Source organism: Heliangelus exortis, chromosome 21 (assembly GCF_036169615.1).
Source record: "Heliangelus exortis chromosome 21, bHelExo1.hap1, whole genome shotgun sequence".
Taxonomy (NCBI): domain Eukaryota; kingdom Metazoa; phylum Chordata; class Aves; order Apodiformes; family Trochilidae; genus Heliangelus; species Heliangelus exortis.
The window spans coordinates 674661-695687 of NC_092442.1; the positions used below are offsets into that span (position 1 = coordinate 674661).

Genomic DNA, 21027 nt, shown 5'->3' on the forward strand with positions numbered 1-21027 from the left:
GCTGCCTCACACCCAGTGGGTTTTTACCAGTAATTCCTCCTCCAGCTGTTTCCAGCAGATTCCAATTCACCACCCCTGACCTTTTCATTTCACGACAAGTTAGCCAGAGCTTGGTGCAGCCAGCCCTGGGAAAGCCCTTGCCACAGCAGGATCCCCAGGCAGGGGTGATGCTGGGGACCCCAGGAGGACACAGGACCTCTGGCCACCCTTCTCCTGCCTGCACCCCTGCCCTGCTCTGCCAGCCCCAGCTCCCCCATGCCCAGGAATCACAAAGCCTTCCCGTGCCGCAGCGTGCCGCAGCGCTGGAGTCAGCCTGGGAAAGCAGGGGCTGTTTTATGGATTTATGGCTCGCTGGTCTCAGCCTTCCTAAACTCATTTCTGCAAAGAAAGGATTATCCCCTGGTGTCACCACCGAGGCAGCAGGGATGCTGTGAGAGCAAACTGCAAGGTGTGCAGGGGTGGGTTGGGACGAGGGTGCTGGAGAGCATCCAGCCCAGGGGCTCAGCCCGGCTCCTGCCTGCACCCCAGAGCCTGCAGTGTCCCAGAGGAGGGGACACACTGCTGGGTGCCATGGCTGCTGGTACAGCAGAGCTCCAAAGAGTGGCTGAGCTGCAAGAGCCACGTGCAAGCCAGAGTCACACCAGGCTGTGACTCCCTGACCTTGCTGTTTCCTTTTCCCAGTGCCCCCTGGAGCTGCTCCCCACTTTCTGCTCTTTCACTCTTTGGCCTTCAAGCCCTCCTTGCCTCCTTCCCCACCAATGGCAAGCTTGAGAGCCAAAAGCCTGAAAAATGGCAGTAATTTCCATGCCAGGTGTAGCACGGATGGGGATCACAGGTGCTGGAAGTAGATGTGAGAAACCCACCCAGAGGCCAGCGACAAAAAATCAGGCAGCACCCAAGAGCAACACCACAACACGTGTCCCCCGCACCCCATAACACAGAGAGAAGTCTCTCCCCTGTTCTCTTTCCCCTTCTGGGAAGGGAGAGGGGTTAATGGAGAGCATCTGTCACTCCCTTAATTGCCAGCACATTGTTAAACCTCAGCAACCAACTGCTCAGAATGCAGCAGGGAGAGGCAGAGAGGCCTCAGCCACCTGCACAGCCCCACATCCCTCTCCTTTTCCATAGAATGGGTTGGGTTGGAAGGGACCTTACAGATGATCTATCCCCAACCCCTGCCATGGTCAGGGACACCTCCCCCAGCCCAGGGTGCTCCAAGCCCCATCCAACCTTCAACACTGCCAGGGATGGGGCAGCCACAGCTTCTCTGGGAAACCTGGGACAGGGGCTCAGCACCCTCACAACAAAGAATTTCTTCCTAATCTCTCATCTCAGTCTCCTGTTTTCCAATTTAAAGCCATTCCCCCTCATCCCATCCCTCCAGGCCCTTGTCCCAAGTCCCTCCCCAGCTTTCCTGGAGCCCCTTCAGGCACTGGAAGGTGCTCTAAGGTCTCCCCATTGCAGCCTTCTCTTCTCCAGCCTGAACCATCCCAATTCTCAGCCTGGATTTGTGCTCCTTTTTCCTCCTTCACAGCCTCCCTGTGCAGGCAGGACCAGCAGCACAGCTCCTCTGGGCTCCCCCCCCCGACCCCAACCATGGCCCAAGGACCCACACCAGGGGAGGAGACCCAGGGTGCAGAGTGGGGCCAAATCCATACCCAGACAAGAGAAACCATCGGAGAAAGACAAGAGGGTGGAAGGAGCAGGGGGCTTTGGGCAGCCCCACGTCCCCTCACCCCCAGGGCTCTTTGCCTCCTCCAAACCAGCAGGACACAGCCAGGGCAGAGCTGATGGAACTGTTCCTGCTGCAAGACACAGAAAGCCAAAGAGCCACCGAGCTCCCCTGCACTGTACCAGGAGCAAGGAGAGAGAGGCTCTGCTCCAAAAGTCACTGCTGCATTGCCCAAAGGAGATACCACTACCTTGCGGCAGTGACAACACATCTTCCAGAAGTGTCACTAACTGCTTGGTCTAAATTAAGCCCAAAATAATTACAGAGCAGCTGATTTTTACTCTTTTCTTTTTTTTTCTTTCTTTTTTTTTTTCCTCTCTGTGTTGCCATGAATCAGACTCCAGTTAATTGCTATTTACTCTGCCTTCACTTGCAGCCATGGATCCCCCAGCACTGTTGGAGATGTCAGAGCAGACAAGAGGTGCTGGTGCTGAGGGAGTCAGAGGGTGCTGGGTGTAAGAGGGAATCTCACTTGGACTGACACATGGCACTTGTTAGGGGACAGGAAAGGGGACACAAAAGGAAAAGCCTGTCAGGGTTTGGCACTGAAACCAATGCCAGATGCTCTGTTCATCCCTCTCCCTCCCAGAAGGGAAAGGGAGTAAGGGAGAGAGATGGGATGGGAACTAAAACACACAGCTTTAATGAAGCAGTAATGATGGAAGAGAAAATAATGGAATATGTGCAAATGTATACAAACAGACACAACCCCACTGTTTGTGCTCCTCCCAGTAAGAGCACTGGGGCTGCTGGGCAGCCCTGGGAAGGTCCCAGCTATGGTCCTGGGCTCAGCAGCAGATGGCAGCTGGATGGAGGGATGCACAGCTCAGGATCAAAAGCAGAGACATGGACTGAGCAAGGTGCTGGGCTGGTTTAGGGCTGCGGAGAGGCAATTTGTCATCTTGTTCTCCAGCACCACTGGGGACACATCAGGAAGGGCAGGGATGTCCACAGCTCCACATCCTGATGCAGAGCTGAGCCCTTGCTGTCACACAGAGCTGCCACCAGGACCTGACACCCCTCACTCTGCAGTGAGTCCCCCCGAGACAGAACCCAACTTCCATGGCAGTGGCAACATGACAAGGGAAGGGCAATCCAGTCAGGAAAGCACAAAGATGCTGACCAGCAGCCAGGGCCCCCAAAATCCTTGTGGCCTCACACCCCAGTAAAGCCCAACCCTTCAAACAGAGAGGTGGGGCAGGTGATGGGGACAGGAGAGTCAGGGAGAGCACAAAGCCCCTGCAAAACAACAGAGCTGCTGTGCAGACCCAATAGGGTGAAGCCAGAAGGACAAACAGCTATTTAAGCTAAATATATTTGTTCTTGGGATGAAGTTGGTATATAAATCGATCATAAATAGGCTCAGATTAGAAACGAGAGGGCTCTTGACCACAGGAGGTCAAATCCTAGAGCATCCCTTCTGTAAGAATTACCAGGAGAAGAAACACAACTCATTCAAGATGGAGCTGGAGAAATGCATGAAAAGGTGACAAAGAGAGACAGGACAGGGTGACCCAAGGCAGCTCCTGAGCACAGCCTGGCACTGCCACCATGACCACAGGCATCATCAGTGTGGTTCTGCTCAGGATGCCAGAGCCACCTGAGGTGTTGGACCCACTCTGCAGGAGCTCCTGGACCTCGGTGGGCAGAGGAAACTCCTGTCCCTCCACCAACCACCCCTCCAGCCTCTTCATCTCCCTCAGTCTGCCTGTGCCAGGCACTGCTGCAGGGCCACCCCCCACCATGGCTGCACCAAGCGTGGGGTGTGAGGCCACCCTCTGGTTAGGGACCTGCCCAGAGGAGGAAGAGGAGCAGGAGGCAGGATGCTGAGATGCAGAAGGCAGCTCCTCCCCACCATCCCTTGGGGTCTCCCACACACACTGGTGCTCCCCCTCTGCTCCACTCTCCTCACCCCCCCTGGGGCACTGCCCCCAGCTCAGGGGTCCCCAGCACACACAGGGACCTGGTAGAGAGGTGCAGAGGAGGCACCAAAATGGTTTCAGGGCTGGGACACCAGGGCTGCTCTGGAGAAAGGCTGAGAGAGTTGGGGTTGTGCAGCCTGGAGGAGAGAAGGCTCCTGGGACACCTTCCTGTGGCTGCTCAGCACTTACAGAGGGAGAGAGACTTTTGAGCAGTGCCTGCAGTGACAGGGCAAGGGACACTGGTTTAAACTGAATGAAGGTTGGGTTAGGCTGGAGATAAGAAGAAATATTTTACCATGGGGGTGGTGAATTCAGGGCATGCTCCTGTGGCCAAGATTATACAGGTTTTGGGTTTATTTTTTTGCTTGTTGCATGTGTATGGTTGGACTCAATGGTCTCAGAGGTCCCATCCAACATCCACAACTATTTACTGATTCTGTGAAACCCTGTCCCAGGTTTTCCAGAGAAGCTGTGGCTGCCCCATCCCTGGCAGTGTTGAAGGTTGGATGGGGCTTGGAGCACCCTGGGCTGGGGGAGGTGTCCCTGACCATGGCAGGGATTGGGAATGGATGAGCTTTAAGGCCCCTTCCAACCCAAACCAGTCTGGGATTCTATGGATACAGCCCCACAGCCACCCCAGGGAATCCCTCCCCATCCTGATGGAGCTGCAAGGTGCAGGCAGGTGCTGCCACCCTGCCAGCAGGATGATGAAACCAGCCAGCTGCCCACCCACTGGGTGCCAAAATAAGCTCAGGCAGCAGCAGCAGCAACACAGTTCCCAGAACACTCTGTGCAGGCAGGAGAGGGACCAGTGGTTCTGTACAACATGGATCCAGCCCAGCAGCTCCACTCCATGCCATCAGGTGACTAAATCCAGGTCTCACACGGACACCTGGACCACACCTTCTGCAACAGCAGAGCACAGGCAGGAGAGCACCAAGGGTTTGCATCCACCTACACACACCATCATTAAGGCTCCAGTTAGGATAATACCTGTGGAGTCTTTCTCTTCCATCAAGATAACCTGAAAAAACAGCAAGGAATTCAGCCAGAAACCCTTCCCTCCATTCAGGACTCCAACAATAACTCCAACCACTATTTTTTCATGTTCCAAATGACCAGCTCAACCTGCCCTGACCTGTGAAGCTCACACTCCAGGGTCCTCCAGCTCCAGCAGGGAGTTCTCAGTGCTGCTTGAAGTTCTAACTCCTGATGGAGGAGCTGCCCCACAGCTTCATCACACACTGCCTGGTGCCTTCAGATGAGAATGAGAACCCTGTGTCTTTCTTCTGACACTCTGAAGGATGACAGACTCCCCATCACTTGGTAGTGGAGATGTCACATGTTGAAGTGCTTAGAGATCACACAGAAATAACTGAGGTGCTGTTCCACAGGACTCCAAATCCTCCTGCGAAGAGCATCATCTTGCCTTGACAGTCATCCCAGGCAACATCCATGTGCCATGTGAAAGGCAAACACACCAACACCAGCCTTTCACCACCTCCACTTCAGTGCCCTGTTGCTGCATTTCCCTCTCATGCCTCACAGAAACCTCGCTTCTTCATTTCCAAATTAATCTCAATCAATTCACCTCCCTGGACTACATTTTGCATTAATTACCAGGTTGTCTGGGGACTCAGGAGGTAGGGGTGCTGCCAGGTCTGGCTTCAGCTCCTGCCATTCCCTGAGTGTTGCCTTCACCCCCTAAAGCACAGGACTTGAGCTTAATTCCATCTTTGGTTGAGCTTCTGCCACGTGTCTTGCATTTCCCCTTCAGGAGCAGATGGAGATGGGCTGATGCTGCTTTTGGTGCACTGGCCCAGTGTTGAAGATTGGATGGGGCTTGGAGCACCCTGGGCTGGTGGCAGGGGGGTGGCACTGGGTGATCTCTGAAGGTCCCTTCCAACCCAAACCCCTCTGTGATTTTGGCTGCCACTGAGCACCTGCTCAGCCCCACTGTATCACAAACCACACATTTCTACACAAGGTGTGGGCTCTTCTTTCACTGCCCAAACAGTTTTTGGCATTATAAACTGAATTTTCTACTTGTAAAACAAGAACCAGAAACACTTCCAGCTTCCTGAATGCTTCTGGAAGTCACGCCAATGTCACAGTGTTTTGGTTGCTTGCAGATCTGACTTCTAAATAGATGATGATGATGGTTTTAGGCCAGGAGTGCCCTTTGCAGACTGTGCTCTGGCTCAGCCCTGAGCGGATACGGTGCCTCTGGATGAGCCCAAGAGCAAAGCAGTGACAGCTCCTCCCTGAGAACACCCAAACAGGAACTGCAAAATCTGACTCTGCAAACGCAGGCTGAAAGAGCCTGGAGGATGATTGAGCAACAGTCTGAGACACGTGAGGTCCTTTGAGAAAATCCCTCACTCCCAGGCTTGGCCAAGTGGATCTCAGCTGAGGAATAGCTGCCAGGAGAGGGAAGCCTGAGAAAATTTCAGAAGGACCAGGTCCTTCCAGGCAATTAGCAATACCTCCTGGTTTGACATAGGGCTGGACAGAAGAAAATATGTGCACAGACAACTTCCTGGGACCTCCAGAAATATTTCACAGTTGGATATGACCAGACATGGAATTGCACTGGGCTAGTGAAGAGAAGTGGATGGAAGGATGGCAGAAGGATGGTGGATGGCCAGACAGAGACCTGCTCCCAGCTTTCCAGCCCCCTAATCTGGCTGGAAACACCTTTGCACAAGGGGCCCCACAGCCTGGAGGCCACACACAACATCCAGTTCCTCAGCAGGTACCCACTGGCCCAGGAAGGCCACCCTGTTGCCAATGACAAGAGCCATCCTGAGCTGTCACCCCTGCAGCACCTGGGAGCATCATCTCTGATCTGCAGCCACCACATCAGCTCTGCCACCACCACCAGCACGAGGGGGGTGAACAAAGGAGAATCCCCACAGGGTCCCACTGAAGGACAGGCTTGGAGCAGTATTCCAAAGAAATCCTTCCGTGTCCACCCAGGGAGCAGCTCCCCTCCCTCCTGTGCAGCTCAGCACCTCAGTCCCACCTGCTCCCCACTGAGGGGTCTGCAGACAGCAAAGCTGGGAAGTCACAGCTCTAAGGAAGCCCAGCAGACCCCAGCTGCAGACCCCACCCTGGAGCTCAGCCCTCCAGCCCCCCAAAAGATGCACCACCCACATCTGGGGACAGGGAAACTCATCACCCTCAGGTCTAACTCTGCCAAATCCTGCAGACCCCCAAACACTGTGACCCCTCAGGTGCTCCCAGCCTTAACTTCTGTTCTTGACAACAAACCCCTTCTCAGGAACACAAGACTGAAAGGTCCAGAAGAGACAGGCTCTTTGGCCAGCCAGCAACAAAAAAGTCCTTCAGGACAAGGAGGACACTGTGGGCTCAAGGAAGAGCTGCCCCATTTCTGCACCAAGCAGCAGCAACACTGCCCCAGCTCCACAGCTGCTGCCTCCCCCATGAACCTGCCCCAGGCAGTGTGGGGCAAGACAATGGCCAACCAGCATAAAACCATTTGTTCTTTTCAGCCTCCTCATTGCCAACCCTTCAGTAACTGCTCCCAGCAGCATCACTGGACCCTCACCACCTCTTGAGGTCACAAACCCATCAGCCATCCCTCCATCTCCTTCCCATGCAGGTCCCAGCCCTCCCTCACCCTGCCCAACACCCACCTCAGCAGCTTGTGGATTTTTGGCCACCTGAAGAGGACTTCAGCCTGACCCCATCCCCCCAGCAGCCTGGCCCAGCCTCCCCCCCATGGGGACACCAGGAGATGCCGGAGCACTCACTCTCGTCAGGGTTGGGTGAAGCCAGAATGGCACTGTGCTTCCTCTTCACTTCCTCCACGTTCTCAGAAATTTTATCGATGAACCCTCGAATTTCTTCCACCTGTGGAGATGGGCAAGAGGAGAGGTCTCCTGTGAGAGGCCTGAGAGTTTGGAAAAGGGGAGGGGTTATAAACCCTATCCCAAGCCAACCAGAATATGCCTGAACTACAGCAAACAACCCCCTGGATATTTTCCAGCTGGATCCTCAAACTGTAGGACCACTGTAAAACCAGACCTTCCATATGACAGCAGCCAGCTTCACAGTCACATCGGGGCTTTATAAAAATTATTGTATTGTTGTATATTATTAATATATTATATTATTATAGAATCCCAGACTGGTTTGGGTTGGAAGAGATCTTAAAGCTCACCCAGTTCCAACCCCTACCATGGTCAGGGACACCTCCCCCAGCCCAGGGTGCTCCAAGCCCCATCCAACCTTCAACACTGCCAGGGATGGGGCAGCCACAGCTTCTCTGGGAACCTGGGACAGGGGCTCAGCACCCTCACAACAAAGGATTTCTTCCTAATATCTAATGTAAACATACCCTGTTCATTATTTGTTTATATAATATTATTATATAGTATTAATATATTTTATTAGTATTTGGGGTCACACTTGCAGAAGCATTTAGGTTTTATTTAAATTAGCATGGAGAACATTTCTGAGGTTGCACAACTCAGGCTCGGTCCTAGCACAGTCCCCCATGGCTCTTTGCTCCAGGGACTGAAAAGCCAAGTTTGTTCCTCACCCCACACACCAGGGAGGACAGATTTGCCAGCAAATCCACGCTGGCATCTTCCCCCCTTTCCCATACCACCAGGGGACCTGTCAGCACCACCAAGAGGAGGAACCTCTGCCACCAGGCAGCCCATCCTCTTGCTCTGTCTTTTCCTTTGACTCACACCACCCCTTTGCTCATCTCCCTCCATCTGCATATCAGATTTTTTTCATTCCCCACTCCACTGCCTGCACAGAGACATTTTAACACCCCCTACACAGATAGCATGCTGAGGGGGTGCTAAAAATCTGCATGCAGATCTTACAGCCACCCACACGCCAGCAGACAACCCCTTGTTTGGTATGGGAGGCACGAAATTAAATTGATCCCATGGAGAAACTGCTCCTCCACAGAGGTGCTCTCAGGAGAGGCTGGAGAGCACCAGGATCACCCCCTCCCCCCAGTCTGTCACTGGCCCAGCTGCTCCACTGGTTTCAAACTGGTTCTGCAGGAGGAGGTGGAGCATCCATAGGTCCAGGTGAGCCCACGGCAGCCCCAGGTGTGTGGGGACACCCGGTTCCTGCTGTGGGGAACTCTGAGCAAAACCCCTGATGACACCAAGCGTAAGCCAGGGCTGGACCTCATCCCCTCCCTGGCTGCTGCCCCCCACCCCTCCCCCAGCTCTAACAGAAAGCTCTGAACCAGCTTTAAAGCTGCACTGGGCAAACCAACCCCTCACCTGCTCAAAGAACTCATCCATGAAGCGGTCCCGGTCCACACTGACAGTGACCTCATCGTCATCGTCGCTGTCTTTCGCCTGCAACAACACAGACAGAGCTATCAACAAGTGTTCCCTGCCAAGTTTGCAGCTTCACCTAAGGAGCTCCTCAGGGGCATCCTCCCCTTCTCCTCTGCTCCCTTCCCCACAGGAGATGGGGCAGAGGCCAGCACAGGATGTCCTGGACACTGCCACACCAGAGCACTACCGAGTTAGCAGAGGATGGACTGCTCCAGCTACAGAGGCACCAGGCAAACCACCACCACAGCAAGCTACACCCCTTGGCACCCTGGCTACACCCCTCTGCAGCCAGCAGAGAGCAAGGACAACCATCCCTTTGCACCCACAGAGAGCTGGAGCAGGGACCTTGATGAGCTAAATTCAAGTGTGTGTGAGCAGGATGGCTTTGCAAGCAGCAGTGTGTGTGATAGCAAAACACAAGGGATGCTGCAGACTGCAGGAGACATGGGAGAGAACAGAACATGCAAGAGAACCAGCAAAGCCACAGCAGGGAAATGAGGGGTTGTCCCTGGCTACAGCAGCGTGTGGGTCATTGTCACCAGAGACTGAAACTCCTCCTGTCCCAGAGAGGCAGTAGTTGCAAACTCACAGAGGAAAGAAAAGTTACAGTCCTCTGGATAAGGAGTCATTTAAAAGAGTATCCAAAACAGATACATGATGGAGGGAAATGGAAAATTAATGGGGTAGAAAAGTTTCTTCTTACATCATCCTCACCAGAAAGAAGGAGACAGTGGATTGGAAAAGATTGAAGAGAGAGGGTTGTCTCTGCTCATATCAGAGTTGTCCCACATCTTGCAGATGCTCCTCTGCCAAACCATGGCCCCTTGGCACTTTGCAGAGCGAAACCAGGCTCCAGAGACATCCCTCTTACCCATCAGTAAGTCAGATGAGGTACCTATTCTCCCTCTTGAAATTGTCTTTTCAACCTCGGGTAACTGATTTGGGTGGTGTCACCCAGAGGAGTCCCCAGCTTTCAACCTTGCCACTGCTGACTTTGGTAACAGCTTCAAGAAGTGGCTGATCCAAAGTCCTGGAGGTTAAAGTGTGACCATGACCTGAGTGAAAGCCTCACCTCAACAAGGAAAAGCACACGTGTTGCTGCCCCACCACTCTGCAGGCACAAACATTCCCTGCAGCCAGGAACTGGGGTCTGTCCATTCAGCTGCACCCCCCTGCAACAGCCCCAGCAGGCAGGGCAGGACCTGCCAGCCACACCAGGTCAGGATGTTTAGGTTTTGAGGGTCCAAGAAGAACCTGAGGCCAGGCTGGATGGAGCCTGGAGCACCCTGGTCCAGAGGGAGGAGTCCCTGCCCATGGCAGCAGGGTTAGAACTAGGGTGGTGCTCTTTAGCATCCCTTCCATCCCCAAGTTGTCTGCTAACTCCTACACAGCCTGCAGGACACACTGCAGTGCACCAAATGGCCACGGTTTCTGTCCACGTTTTCCCAAACTGCATGAGGGGTCACCAGCTCCCACCTCCCCCCCAGCCCAAGGATCTCAGTAATGCTCAGATGGAAGGTGCAGCTGCCAACACAAATGCTGCCCTGGACACACTTACCCCCAGTTCACAACATCCTCCTTCCCAACAGATCTTAATTTCCAGTCATTTTTAGCCCCTTTCTGAAGGCAGGGAGGAAAACAGTCCCTGTCATTAATTTTAAACACAACCATGACCACAGAAGTGAGACAGCACCCTCAGCCCATCTTCTCATCTTCTCTTGCCTGTCCCACCCCCCAGGCAGTCCTGGCTCCTGGCACTCAGGTTGCTACATCACTGCTTGGTCCCATCCCTGTTCTCCACTGGACCCTGCCACGTAATCCATGTTTAGCCCCAGAAATCCTGGAGAGAGGCAGCCCATGGCCTGGAGACAGGGTTTCTGCCAAAGCCATACAAAATCTCATCAGAGGGACTTCTATTTTCAAGGAGGTTTCCCTGGCACTGATGCTGGGGCAGGGTGATGGTTATTATGTATGCAGGGAGAGCAGCAGGAGCCCAGCAAAAAGGAAATGACAAGGATGGAGCTTGCTGCTCAGCAGGGCACGTGTCACTCCGGGCTGGAGAAGGGCACCATCTGTCCCTGGAAATACCCTCCCTGCCACACCATCCCCATTGCTCAGCACCGGGCACCCTGACACCCCCAGGACCTCCCCAGGGGCTCACAGGGACTGAGGGGGGGGGGGACAGAGCAGGGGGCAGGCTCAGCTCCCAGAGATGTGGGCACTGAAGCATCATCTGCTCTCAGCATCTCCCCCCAGCCCAGGGCTGGGTCCAGGCACGCTGCCAGCACCCACACCCCAGGCTTGAAGTGCCTTCTCTTACACTGCTGCTACAGGAAAAACAACACCAAAACACCCTGCCTGAGGAAACCTAAAGCATCCACCCAGGTGACAGCATTTTGGCTTCGCACAGCCCAGCTGTGACCTTCCCAGCTTTGCAAAGCCACATGGAAAACTCCAGCCTGGGTCACAGCTGCCCACTGGTGCTGCCCAACACAAGCAGCAGCAACTCACAGCCCTTGAAAGGATGGGGGTGTTGGCCAGTGACAGGAGAGGGGCAGAAACCCCCATCACCACACCAGAAGTCATGCACAGCATCCTCCCAGTGCCCCTCAGCTGACAAAATGGCTGTTCAGCCATAGGATCCCAGACTGGTTTGGGTTGGAAGGAACCTTAAAGCTCATCCAGTTCCAACCCCCTCCATGGTCAGGGACCCCTCCTCCAGCCCAGGGTGCTCCAAGCCCCATCCAACCTTCAACACTGCCAGGGATGGGGCAGCCACAGCTTCTCTGGGAAACCTGGGACAGGGGCTCAGCACCCTCACACTGAAGTATTTTTTCCTCACATCTCCTCTCAGTCTCCCCTCTTCCAGTTCAAAACCCATCCCTCCAGGCCCTTGTCCCCAGTCCCTTCCCAGCTTTCCTGGAGTCCCTTCAGGCACTGGAAGGTGCTCTAAGGTCTCCCCATTGCAGTTTCTCTTCTCCAGGCTGAACACCCCCAACTCCCTCCCCCTGGCTCCAGAGCTGCTCCAGTCCTAAGCCAGCATCTTCTCTGGACTGGCTCCAACAGCTCTGTGTCCTTCTGGTGTTGGGGACCCCAGATCTGGACCCAGCTTTACCCCACGGGGTCTCCCCAGAGCAGAGCAGAGCAGAGCAGAGGGGGACAATCCCCTCCCTGCCCTGCTGCTGACACTGCTGGGGATGCAGCCCAGGACAGGGGGATTTCTGGGGGTTTCTGGGCTCTCAGTGCACGTTGTTGGCTCATGTCCAGCACTTCATCACCCAACACCCCGAAGTCCTTCTCCTCAGGGATGCTTTCCATCCATCCCTTCTCTGTCCAGCCTGGATTTGATCTTGGGATTGTCCTGACTGGACCTGCAGGACCTTGGTCCTTGTCCTTGCTGAACATCACAGGGTTTGCACAGGTCACCCACCAGGCTTGCCTGGCACCCCAGCCTCAGAGGGCAAAGGCTGCCCCAAGGCTCCTTATGGAGGGCAAGGAAGCAGGGACACAGCAAAGTGATGGAATTCTGAGTGCCTCAGGTGAGACCAGCTTGAAAATCAGCTCAGAGCAGGCATGAGAACCCCAGTTAATTAACCCAACCATCCCACAAGCAGCTCTGCTGCCACAAGGAAGGCAAGAAAAAGGGGCACTTTCAAGCAGCACTGGGGACGTGGTGTCTCCAGGTTTTTGCCTCCCACACAAAGCAGGTGAAGATCTCCCTTCTTTAATGGGGTTTTTGTTTCTTCTTCGAGCATCAGCAGTGGGGATGGCTCTGGGAACTGCTGCTTCCAGCCAGAGCTCCTCCAGCATCTTTTGAGGCCTCGGAGGGTTAAATGTGCCCCCTCACAAGGGCCAAAATCTCAAGAAGAGGCAGAGACAAGTTGTGATACCTTTCCTAGCAACGTGGAGCAAGTAGATGGGAAGATGGTCCCGGAGCCCCAGTACCTCCTGACTCTGTGGGCTCTGCAACAAGCACACTGCTAATAAATTCATTACAGAGCAGATTAACATCCCCCTGGTTCACACCAGCCCCACTCACTCCTCAGGCACTTTCTGGGAGGTGGCAGAACTGCAGGAAGCAACCCAGGAGCCCCTCAGCTCTCCTGAAACAGCAGTGGGGAGCAGGGCAGGAGGAGGTCTCTGGCTCCTCACCAGTGGCTCCAGCTCCTGCCCTGCTCTGTCCCTGTCACAGATGAACCTGAGCCTGTCCAGATGCAGCTGGGGACCCAGTGCAGGCAGCAGAGCCAAGGGGCTCAGCACCCCCAGGTCTCTCTGCATCCCAGGGGGCTCTGCTGACCTCTGACAGGTCCCTCCCCAGGCAGTGAGCCCCAACCCTGCAGGATGGGGGCTCCAAGGCACTGGTTCCCAGCCCCACCAGAGGTAAAGCTTCACAAAAGCCCAAGGAAAGGGAAAGGCCCCAACAGCTGCTCCCCTCCTTTGAGTGACCATTAAATTAAGCAAATGAAGCCCTCATCCCGAAGAGCTGCAGGATGCTGCTCACCAGCTTCACTTCCAGCCTGGATCTGTTGATATTTTTAATTTACTGGACACCTCTGCAGTGATCTGCCCAGCCTGAGTAGAAATTTCATCCACCTGGGTCTGATTTCCTTTGCAAAATGACAGCCTCTCCCATCCCCAGACCAAGGTGCCCCACAGGATGCACACTGTGAGGCTGCTGGGATGTTCCCAGGGCAGCAGTGGGTGCTGGCTAGAGCTCTGAGGAGCACCTGGGGCTCCACCAGCAGCCACCTTGTGCCCCATATCCAAGCCCCCCAGCCCGGGGTGTTGCTCTCAGCATCCCAGAGCTCCTGCAGCATCCTGCTCCCCGTGGCTCCGGCGTGCGGCTCCACACGTCACCAAGGACAAGGTCAGAATAACTCAGCAGTGAGCTGTGCTGAGAGCTCTCCTCAGCCATCTTACAGAGCCTACAGGACACGTATGAGAGCCCAGGGATGCCCAAATCCCTGGGAACATCCCAGCCCAGCTCTGTGATGCTCAGCAGCTCACTGAAGTTTTACTTGAGCAGTGGTCTCCTACCCACCCCCCAGCACTGCAGTCACCCTGGGCAGCTGTGCGGACCTTAGGGTTTGCTTTAATGTTTTGCAGCAGCCCAACCAAGACTTTCTTCAGGAGACCAGGGGCAGAATTCAAGGTCTGGAGGGTTTTCAGAGAAGTGGTGTCAAGGATGAGGATGAGGACAGCAAGAGGGTCTGCTCCCAGGAGAGAGCCCTGGAGAGCTGAACCACCTGGGAAGATGGCTTAAATTACCTACAGCCTCAGTCTGAGCATTTTTTGCAGACTGTATCGATAGTAGAGCTGTGCAGCATAATAACCTGGGTATTTTACAGCACACGGGACTCATCTCAGATATGTCAAATTCCAATATTCACCAAAACCAGCCCACACTTCCCACTAACAACTTTTTAACAAATAGAAGTTTGAGGTACAAATGACTTCAGCATTCAGCAGCATCTGCATGAGTCAGGACATGTTTCCAATTTCCCATACTAGCAGTGCGAGGGAGAACAAGATTTCCAAGAGTTTTGTCCTTAGGTGTTGGCTTTCATTGCTGCAGAATTACGTTACTGGCCTTTGGATTGAAGCCCAACCCTTGTATCAGAGCTGTGGTCAACTCTGAAGCTCAGTTTCAGAAGCAAGCACAAAAAATTCCACTTAACTATAAAAAGGAAATGTCAGAAACGTCACCAGCCCTGCAGGGAGCAAGGAACTGAGCTCACAGACCTCCTCCTGCAGCTCTAAGACACAGACAGAACTGTGGCCTATTGGAAATGCACCAATACTCTACAGTCAATACTTTACAAATTTAAAAACAAACAAACAAAGAGACATAATCTATCTGAAATTAATTTCTTAACATCCTTCTGAGGGTGACTCCATCCTTGTTACAGCTCCCATGCAGACCAGAGCTCCACAGGGGCAGCAGAACCATTTGCAGCCAGGCTCTTTGTCTTTTGTCTCCATTGATTATTCACCAGGAGCAGCACTTGGAGAGGTTTCTGCCAGGATCACCACCATGTTTATTAAGTGCCCTACAATTAATACCAAGCCCTGTTGATGCCCACCAGTGACCATGAGGTCTGTACAGGGAAGCTGCCAGAGAAAAGAGAAGGAGAGCTTTGGGCAGAGGAGGTGACACAGGTGGCACCACACCCCCCCCACCCGTGTCACCAGGAGAGGATCAAAAAGTGAAGATCAAAGCACTTCATATAATGGTTCTCAGGCTGCACTGCCTACAAACAGACACTCATGGAACATGATGGTTTAGAAGGGACCTGCAAATATTCTCCAGTCCAACCCCTCTGCCATGGGCAGGGACCAGGCTGCTCAAATGGCCACGGGTTCTCAAACATGGCAATGACATTTCTGCTCTTGCTTAGACCAGAGAAAGGAACCTTAGCACAACCCAGGTGAGACACTGATCCTCAGAGAAGGCAAATGTCTTCTGGAAAACCAGAACAGTCATTTCATGCATCAGAAACCCAAAGTCTGACAGGACTTGATGGATGACCTGAATACAACGGCAGACAGAAAGGAAAACTTAATGCTATAAAGTTTGCAGCCAGACATCACAGCAGAACTACTGCCACAGCCAGCAGTGAGCTTCTGAAAACTCTGAGATTTTAGTTTTAATTATTCTTTAGTCAGTTCCCATGAAAAGAAAGCCAGGTCTGTAAAGATCCTCTAGAAACTGAAATGCAGGGCTGTGAGCAGAGAGCTCAGTCCCAGCTGCAGAGTGACATTCCACATCCCAGGTTTGTCCCCTGTGCCTGGGGGTGACTGCAGAGGGGGACACCTGAGCAGCAGGAGGAGGAACCTTCTTGAGCAGCAGAGCACTGGTCTGAGAACAAATGAACACAAATAAATTTGGGCAGGAGATCTGGAATTTCTCAACACAGTCAGGACAAGAAGAAGTGGAAGATGTCCCTGCCCATGGCAATGGGGTTGAACTAAACAATCTCTGAAGGTCTTTTCCAGTGCAAACTCAGGGATCTAGTGACTGTCATCCTGCAGTGACTGAACAAAGGCAGCAGGGATGAGCAACCTCTCCACGAGGCTGGGAAATGGGCCAAGGGGGTTGCATGCACCAGCAAGGTCTCAAACAGGGCTGTGGACACACAGCATTGGGCTCAGTCTCAAAGGGACAAGACAGACATGGACCTGGTACAACATGTGCAGAGGAGGCCACCAAAATGGTCCCAGGACTGCAGCACCTCTGCTATGGAGCCAAGCTGAGGTTTTTCAACCCAGAGAAGGCTTCCAGTACCTGAAGGGATCTCTAGAAATCTGAAGAGGGACTTTTGTCAAGGGCCTGGAGTGATGGGATGAGGGGGAAGGGTTTCAAGATGCAAGAGAAGAGACTGAGATGAGATCAGGAAGAAATTCTTTGGTGTGAGGGTGCTGAGCCCCTGTCCCAGGTTTCCCAGAGAAGCTGTGGCTGCCCCATCCCTGGCAGTGTTGAAGGTTGGATGGGGCTTGGAGCACCCTGGGCTGGGGGAAGTGTCCCTGACCATGGCAGGGGTGGCACTGGATGATGTTTGAAGGTCACCACCCCATGAGCCCATGACACACCATGTCACAGCCTGTTCCCTGCTCACAGCCATCAGCTGCTCCCCCATCTAGGGGGCACAGCAGTGCCCACATTTCAGCCCCCAGCCCTGCTGCCAAAGGCAGATGCAGACTGCCCCTGGTACATCCCCCCTGCCCTCATCCCTGCCTCCAGCTCAGCAAAACTTCCTGCTCCTTGTGCTTCCAGAGTTGCCTCTGTTTATATTTTTTCTAAGCAAAGATGATCCTGTTGGCTTTGAGCCCAGTCTGGTCCTGACACAGCATTGCTCTGTTTGTGAGGCTCACACCACCCTCCTCATGCATCTCCTCCAAGGATAACCCCACTGCAGTCCAAGGACCTTCAGCCTCCCCTGCCATGGGGAGGTCACCCCACAGCTGCCCAGAGCCAGGACATTGCTGCACACTGCTTTCCCAGGTCTTCCACTTGGGCTCGCTCTCCTCCTTTTTGCTAATATCCATAATTTTCTGGAAACAGCAAATTATCACAGTACTTAGCCTAATGAGCCTTACTGTACATGTTCTGCCTGTAGTGATAATTTTGCATATTTCCTGAGAAATCTTGTTAACGGGGAGATACAGAGCAAAACAAACATTTGTATAGCTTCCGAGCAGCTCACACAAAGACAAAGCCACTTGCAATGGAAACAACAGGAACTGCTCTGAAGCCCTTTGGCTGCAGCCTGCTCAGCCTCTCAGCCTGCAGCCAACGTGAGTGCCTGCTCACCCCTGCAGTGCCTGCAGCCTGGCACTGGGGCTCAGGAGATGAGCAGCATTTCTGCATTCCAGACTCACTTCACTGGGACCACCAAGTCCCCACTGCACCAAACCTTCAGGTCCCCAGCAGACAGCAAGGTACCCTGGGGCTCAGTGTCCCCCTCCAAGGCTGGTGTGGACTGAGCCCACCTTGTCCCCCAAAATCCCTGCAGTCTTCTCCAGGATGAACACCCCCAACTCCCTCCCCCTGGCTCCAGAGCTGCTCCAGTCCTAAGCCAACATCCTCTCTGGACTTGTTCCAACAGCTCCGTGCCCTTCTGGTGTTGGGGACCCCAGAGCTGGACCCAGCTTTACCCCACGGGGTCTCCCCAGAGCAGAGCAGAGCAGAGCAGAGCAGAGGGGACAATCCCCTCCCTCCCCTGCTGGGGATGCAGCCCAGGACAGGAGGGTTTCTGGGGGTTTCTGGGCTGCCAGCACACATTGCTGCCTCATGTTGAGCTTTTCATCAGTGAACACCCCCAAGTCCTTCTCCTCAGGGCTGCTCTCCATCTTTTCAGCATCACTGCCCACCCCCAAGTCCAGCCAGGCCCCGGCTGCAGATGCGCAACACGGAGCCACCGTCTGTCACCCCCCACGTGACAGCCCCTGCTCCCTGACGGGTGAGGGAAGGAGAGAGGATGAATTATTTACGTGACCCTTTTGGTTGAACAGAAGAGCTCAAGAGCACGCTGGGCAACCAAGAGGGTTAAAAACAGGAAAGGAAGACGGTGTTCAAATAAGCAAAGAGATCCATGCCCGGGGTCAGCACGGATTGTCACATCACAGGTGGCAGCTCTGGCAAAGCCCCACTGCCCAGATGGAGACCACCGAGCCCCAACTCCTGCTGCAAACTGCAACTTGGGTCAACTTCACATTTGTGTCTCTCAGAGAGAAACCATCCCCAGGAGCAGCTCGGGGTGATCAGTGAGAGGAGATGGAGCGAGGTCTCTGCCTGCCGGTCCTGGGGCTGGAGAGGAGGGAGGATCCATAAGGCCAGACCTGGAGCCAACCTTCCTTCCTCTCTCCTTTTATTTTTGATGCACACCTCCCTGCAACTCCCAAGGGCAGGAGACAGAGCTGGGAAGAAGGACAGAGCAGGCAGGAGCAGAGGGTTCAGCTGGAGGGGATGACAGCAGAGCACAAACCCATGGCCATGGCTGGAGGAAGGCATCAGCCACCAGTGCCAGGGAGGAGTGATGGGCTCAGGAGGAAACAGCCCCACAAAACCATTCCAACCCTGTCTGGAGATGTGCCAGAGATGGTCTGGTTGTGCACCTACACCTGGTTTGGGAAACTGCTCCTTCCTCAGCAGTGAGGTATGATGAGAAGCAACAGCTAGACATGAAATAAAGAGCAATTATTCCAACCCCAGAGGGATTCTTCTCAATTAACACCCATCTGAGCAATGCAAGCCTTTAGATTCCCCAGGAAGAGCAGCAGAAATGTGACCATCTCTTTGTACATTTGCAGACAATGTGGTGGCTTCAGTCCTACAAACACCTTTGTGGCCATCCAGTCCTAGACCAACCACCAGTCTCCCTGCAGGAGGTCTGTGCCAGGAGGCTACTGGGACCTCCAGGTGCAAACACTCCTCCCTCTCCTGTCACTGCCCCAGAGAAGGTCCCTATGGTGCTGGGGGTGCTTATGGAGAAGGTCCTTATGGTGCTCTGTCACTGCTGAAATCTGCCAGCCCTGGACACCATCCTGCAAGCACAGTGGCCTTGCCAAACCTCTCCCCACCTGTCTGAAGCCACAGTTTGGGCAGTGTCCACCACAGCATCTCAAGGAACATTTCCATCAGGCAGACGACTGCAAGATAAAACATCAGACAAGCACTGTCTAGCAGGGAACGAGGAGGGGATGCATCAAACTGTAAGTGGTCTTTCCCAGCCCAATTGAGAGCTCAGAGACTGCTCCAGTCACCAAAAATCAGTAATTATTACAAATTCTGCCAGCTGGCTGTATGAAATGTTCACAGCAGAGTCCCATTCCCAGCCACACCTTTCTTAATGGCCAGTGACACCAAGTGTGTGGAGTTCCTCCAGCAACCCTGCCCCAAGCCATACAGATCCACCTACCCACTGACACCCTGCATCCCCCAAATCCCTGTGTCACCTCCAAAGTCCTTCTCCTGGCCCAGGTGGGTTTCTCACAGCAGCCCATGGGGCCTTGGCACTTCCTCACTGATTAAGCAATGGGGAATTGAAAGTGCAAGGAATCGAGTCTTGTCAGAAACAGGGCACAGGACCAGGACCTGCCCAGTCTCACTTCCTTGGCCAGCTCAACCCCTGCATCACAGAGGTGGTGGGATCAGGTGCTCCCTCAGCCAGTTTGCAGGTGACACTGGGATAAGTGGTGCACTGGATGTGTTGGAGGGAAGGGGTGGCATCCAGAGAGACCTGGACAGTAAGAACCAGGAAAAGTGCAAGGTCCTGCACCTGAGTCTGGGCAACCCCCAGGACCAGCATGGACTGAGGAAGAGAGGCAAAGGGAGAAGGAATGGAGAGATGGATGGATGGATGGATGGATGGATGGATGGATGGATGGATGGAGGGAGATGGAGGGAGGGAGGGCGGGAGGGAGGGAGGGAGGGCGGGAGGGCGGGAGGGAGAGGGAGGGAGGGCGGGAGGGCGGGAGGGAGAGGGAGGGAGGAGGGAGGGAGAGGGAGGGAGGAGGGAGGGAGGGAGGGAGGGAGGGAGGGAGGGAGGGAGGGAGGGAGGGAGAGCACCCTGTGGATAAGGCCTGGGGGACACTGGTGGGTGACAAATGAGTGTCACTGTGGGCTGGCAGCCCAGAAAGCCAAGTGTCTCCTGGGCTGCCCCCCAGCAGCGTGGCCAGCAGGCCAAGGGAGGGGATGCTCCCCCTCTGCTCCACTCTCCTCACCCCCCCTGGGGCACTGCCCCCAGCTCAGGGGTCCCCGACACAGGACAATGGTTTTAAACCAAACAGTGGTGGGGTTCAGTTGGGCATACAGAAGAAACACAACATAAAGTTTCTGAGCCCCTGTCCCAGGTTTCCCAGAGAAGCTGTGGCTGCCCCATCCCTGGCAGTGTTGAAGTTTCAGCCTGGAGAAGAGGAGGCTCAGGGGAGACCTCATCACTCTCTACAACTCCCTGAAAGGAGGTTGGAGCCAGGGGGGGGTTGGGCTCTTTTCCCAGGCAACTCTCAGCAAGACAAGAGGGCACAAGAGGTCTCAAGTTGTGCCAAGGGAGGTTTAGGTTGGACATTAGAAAGAATTTCTTTACTGAGAGGGTGATCAGGCATTGGAATGGGCTGCCCAGGGAAGGGGTGGATTCTCCATCCCTGGAGATATTTCAAAAGAGCCTGGATGTGGCACTCAGTGCCATGGGCTGGGAACCACGGGGGGAGTGGATCAAGGGTTAGACTTGATGATCCCAGAGGTCCCTTCCAACCCAGCTCATTCTATGATTCTATGAAGGTTGGATGGGGCTTGGAGCACCCTGGGCTGGTGGGAGGTGTCCCTGCCCATGGCAGGGGGGTTGGGTCGGGATGATCTTGAAGGTTCTTTCCAACCCAAATGAGTCTGGGATCCTATCACACTTGCACATCTCCCTCACCTCCTCTCACTCTCTCAAAACACCATTCATAATTATTTTACCATTTGGACCTGTCTCACATCCTGGAAACCCCAATATTTCACCCAAACTGAGCTATCACCTCCCAGGCAGGACAGAGC

At 54.2% G+C, this 21027-nt stretch overlaps 1 protein-coding gene across 2 annotated transcripts in view; it reads right to left on the reverse strand.

The window, feature by feature from the left end:
• The window catches only part of STX1A (syntaxin 1A), a 70000-nt gene that overhangs the window by 45925 nt on the left and 3048 nt on the right, over positions 1 to 21027 (reverse strand). For both annotated transcript variants that reach the window (XR_011730199.1, XM_071765664.1), the window contains exons 2-3: positions 8931 to 9008; positions 7431 to 7530 (exon numbers count right to left, since the gene is read on the reverse strand). Coding sequence is in view for 1 of the 2 variants with exons in the window: in XM_071765664.1 (XP_071621765.1) it covers positions 7431 to 7530; positions 8931 to 9008 (178 nt within the window). In the remaining variant the exon portion in view is untranslated. The remainder of the gene's footprint in view (positions 1 to 7430; positions 7531 to 8930; positions 9009 to 21027) is intronic.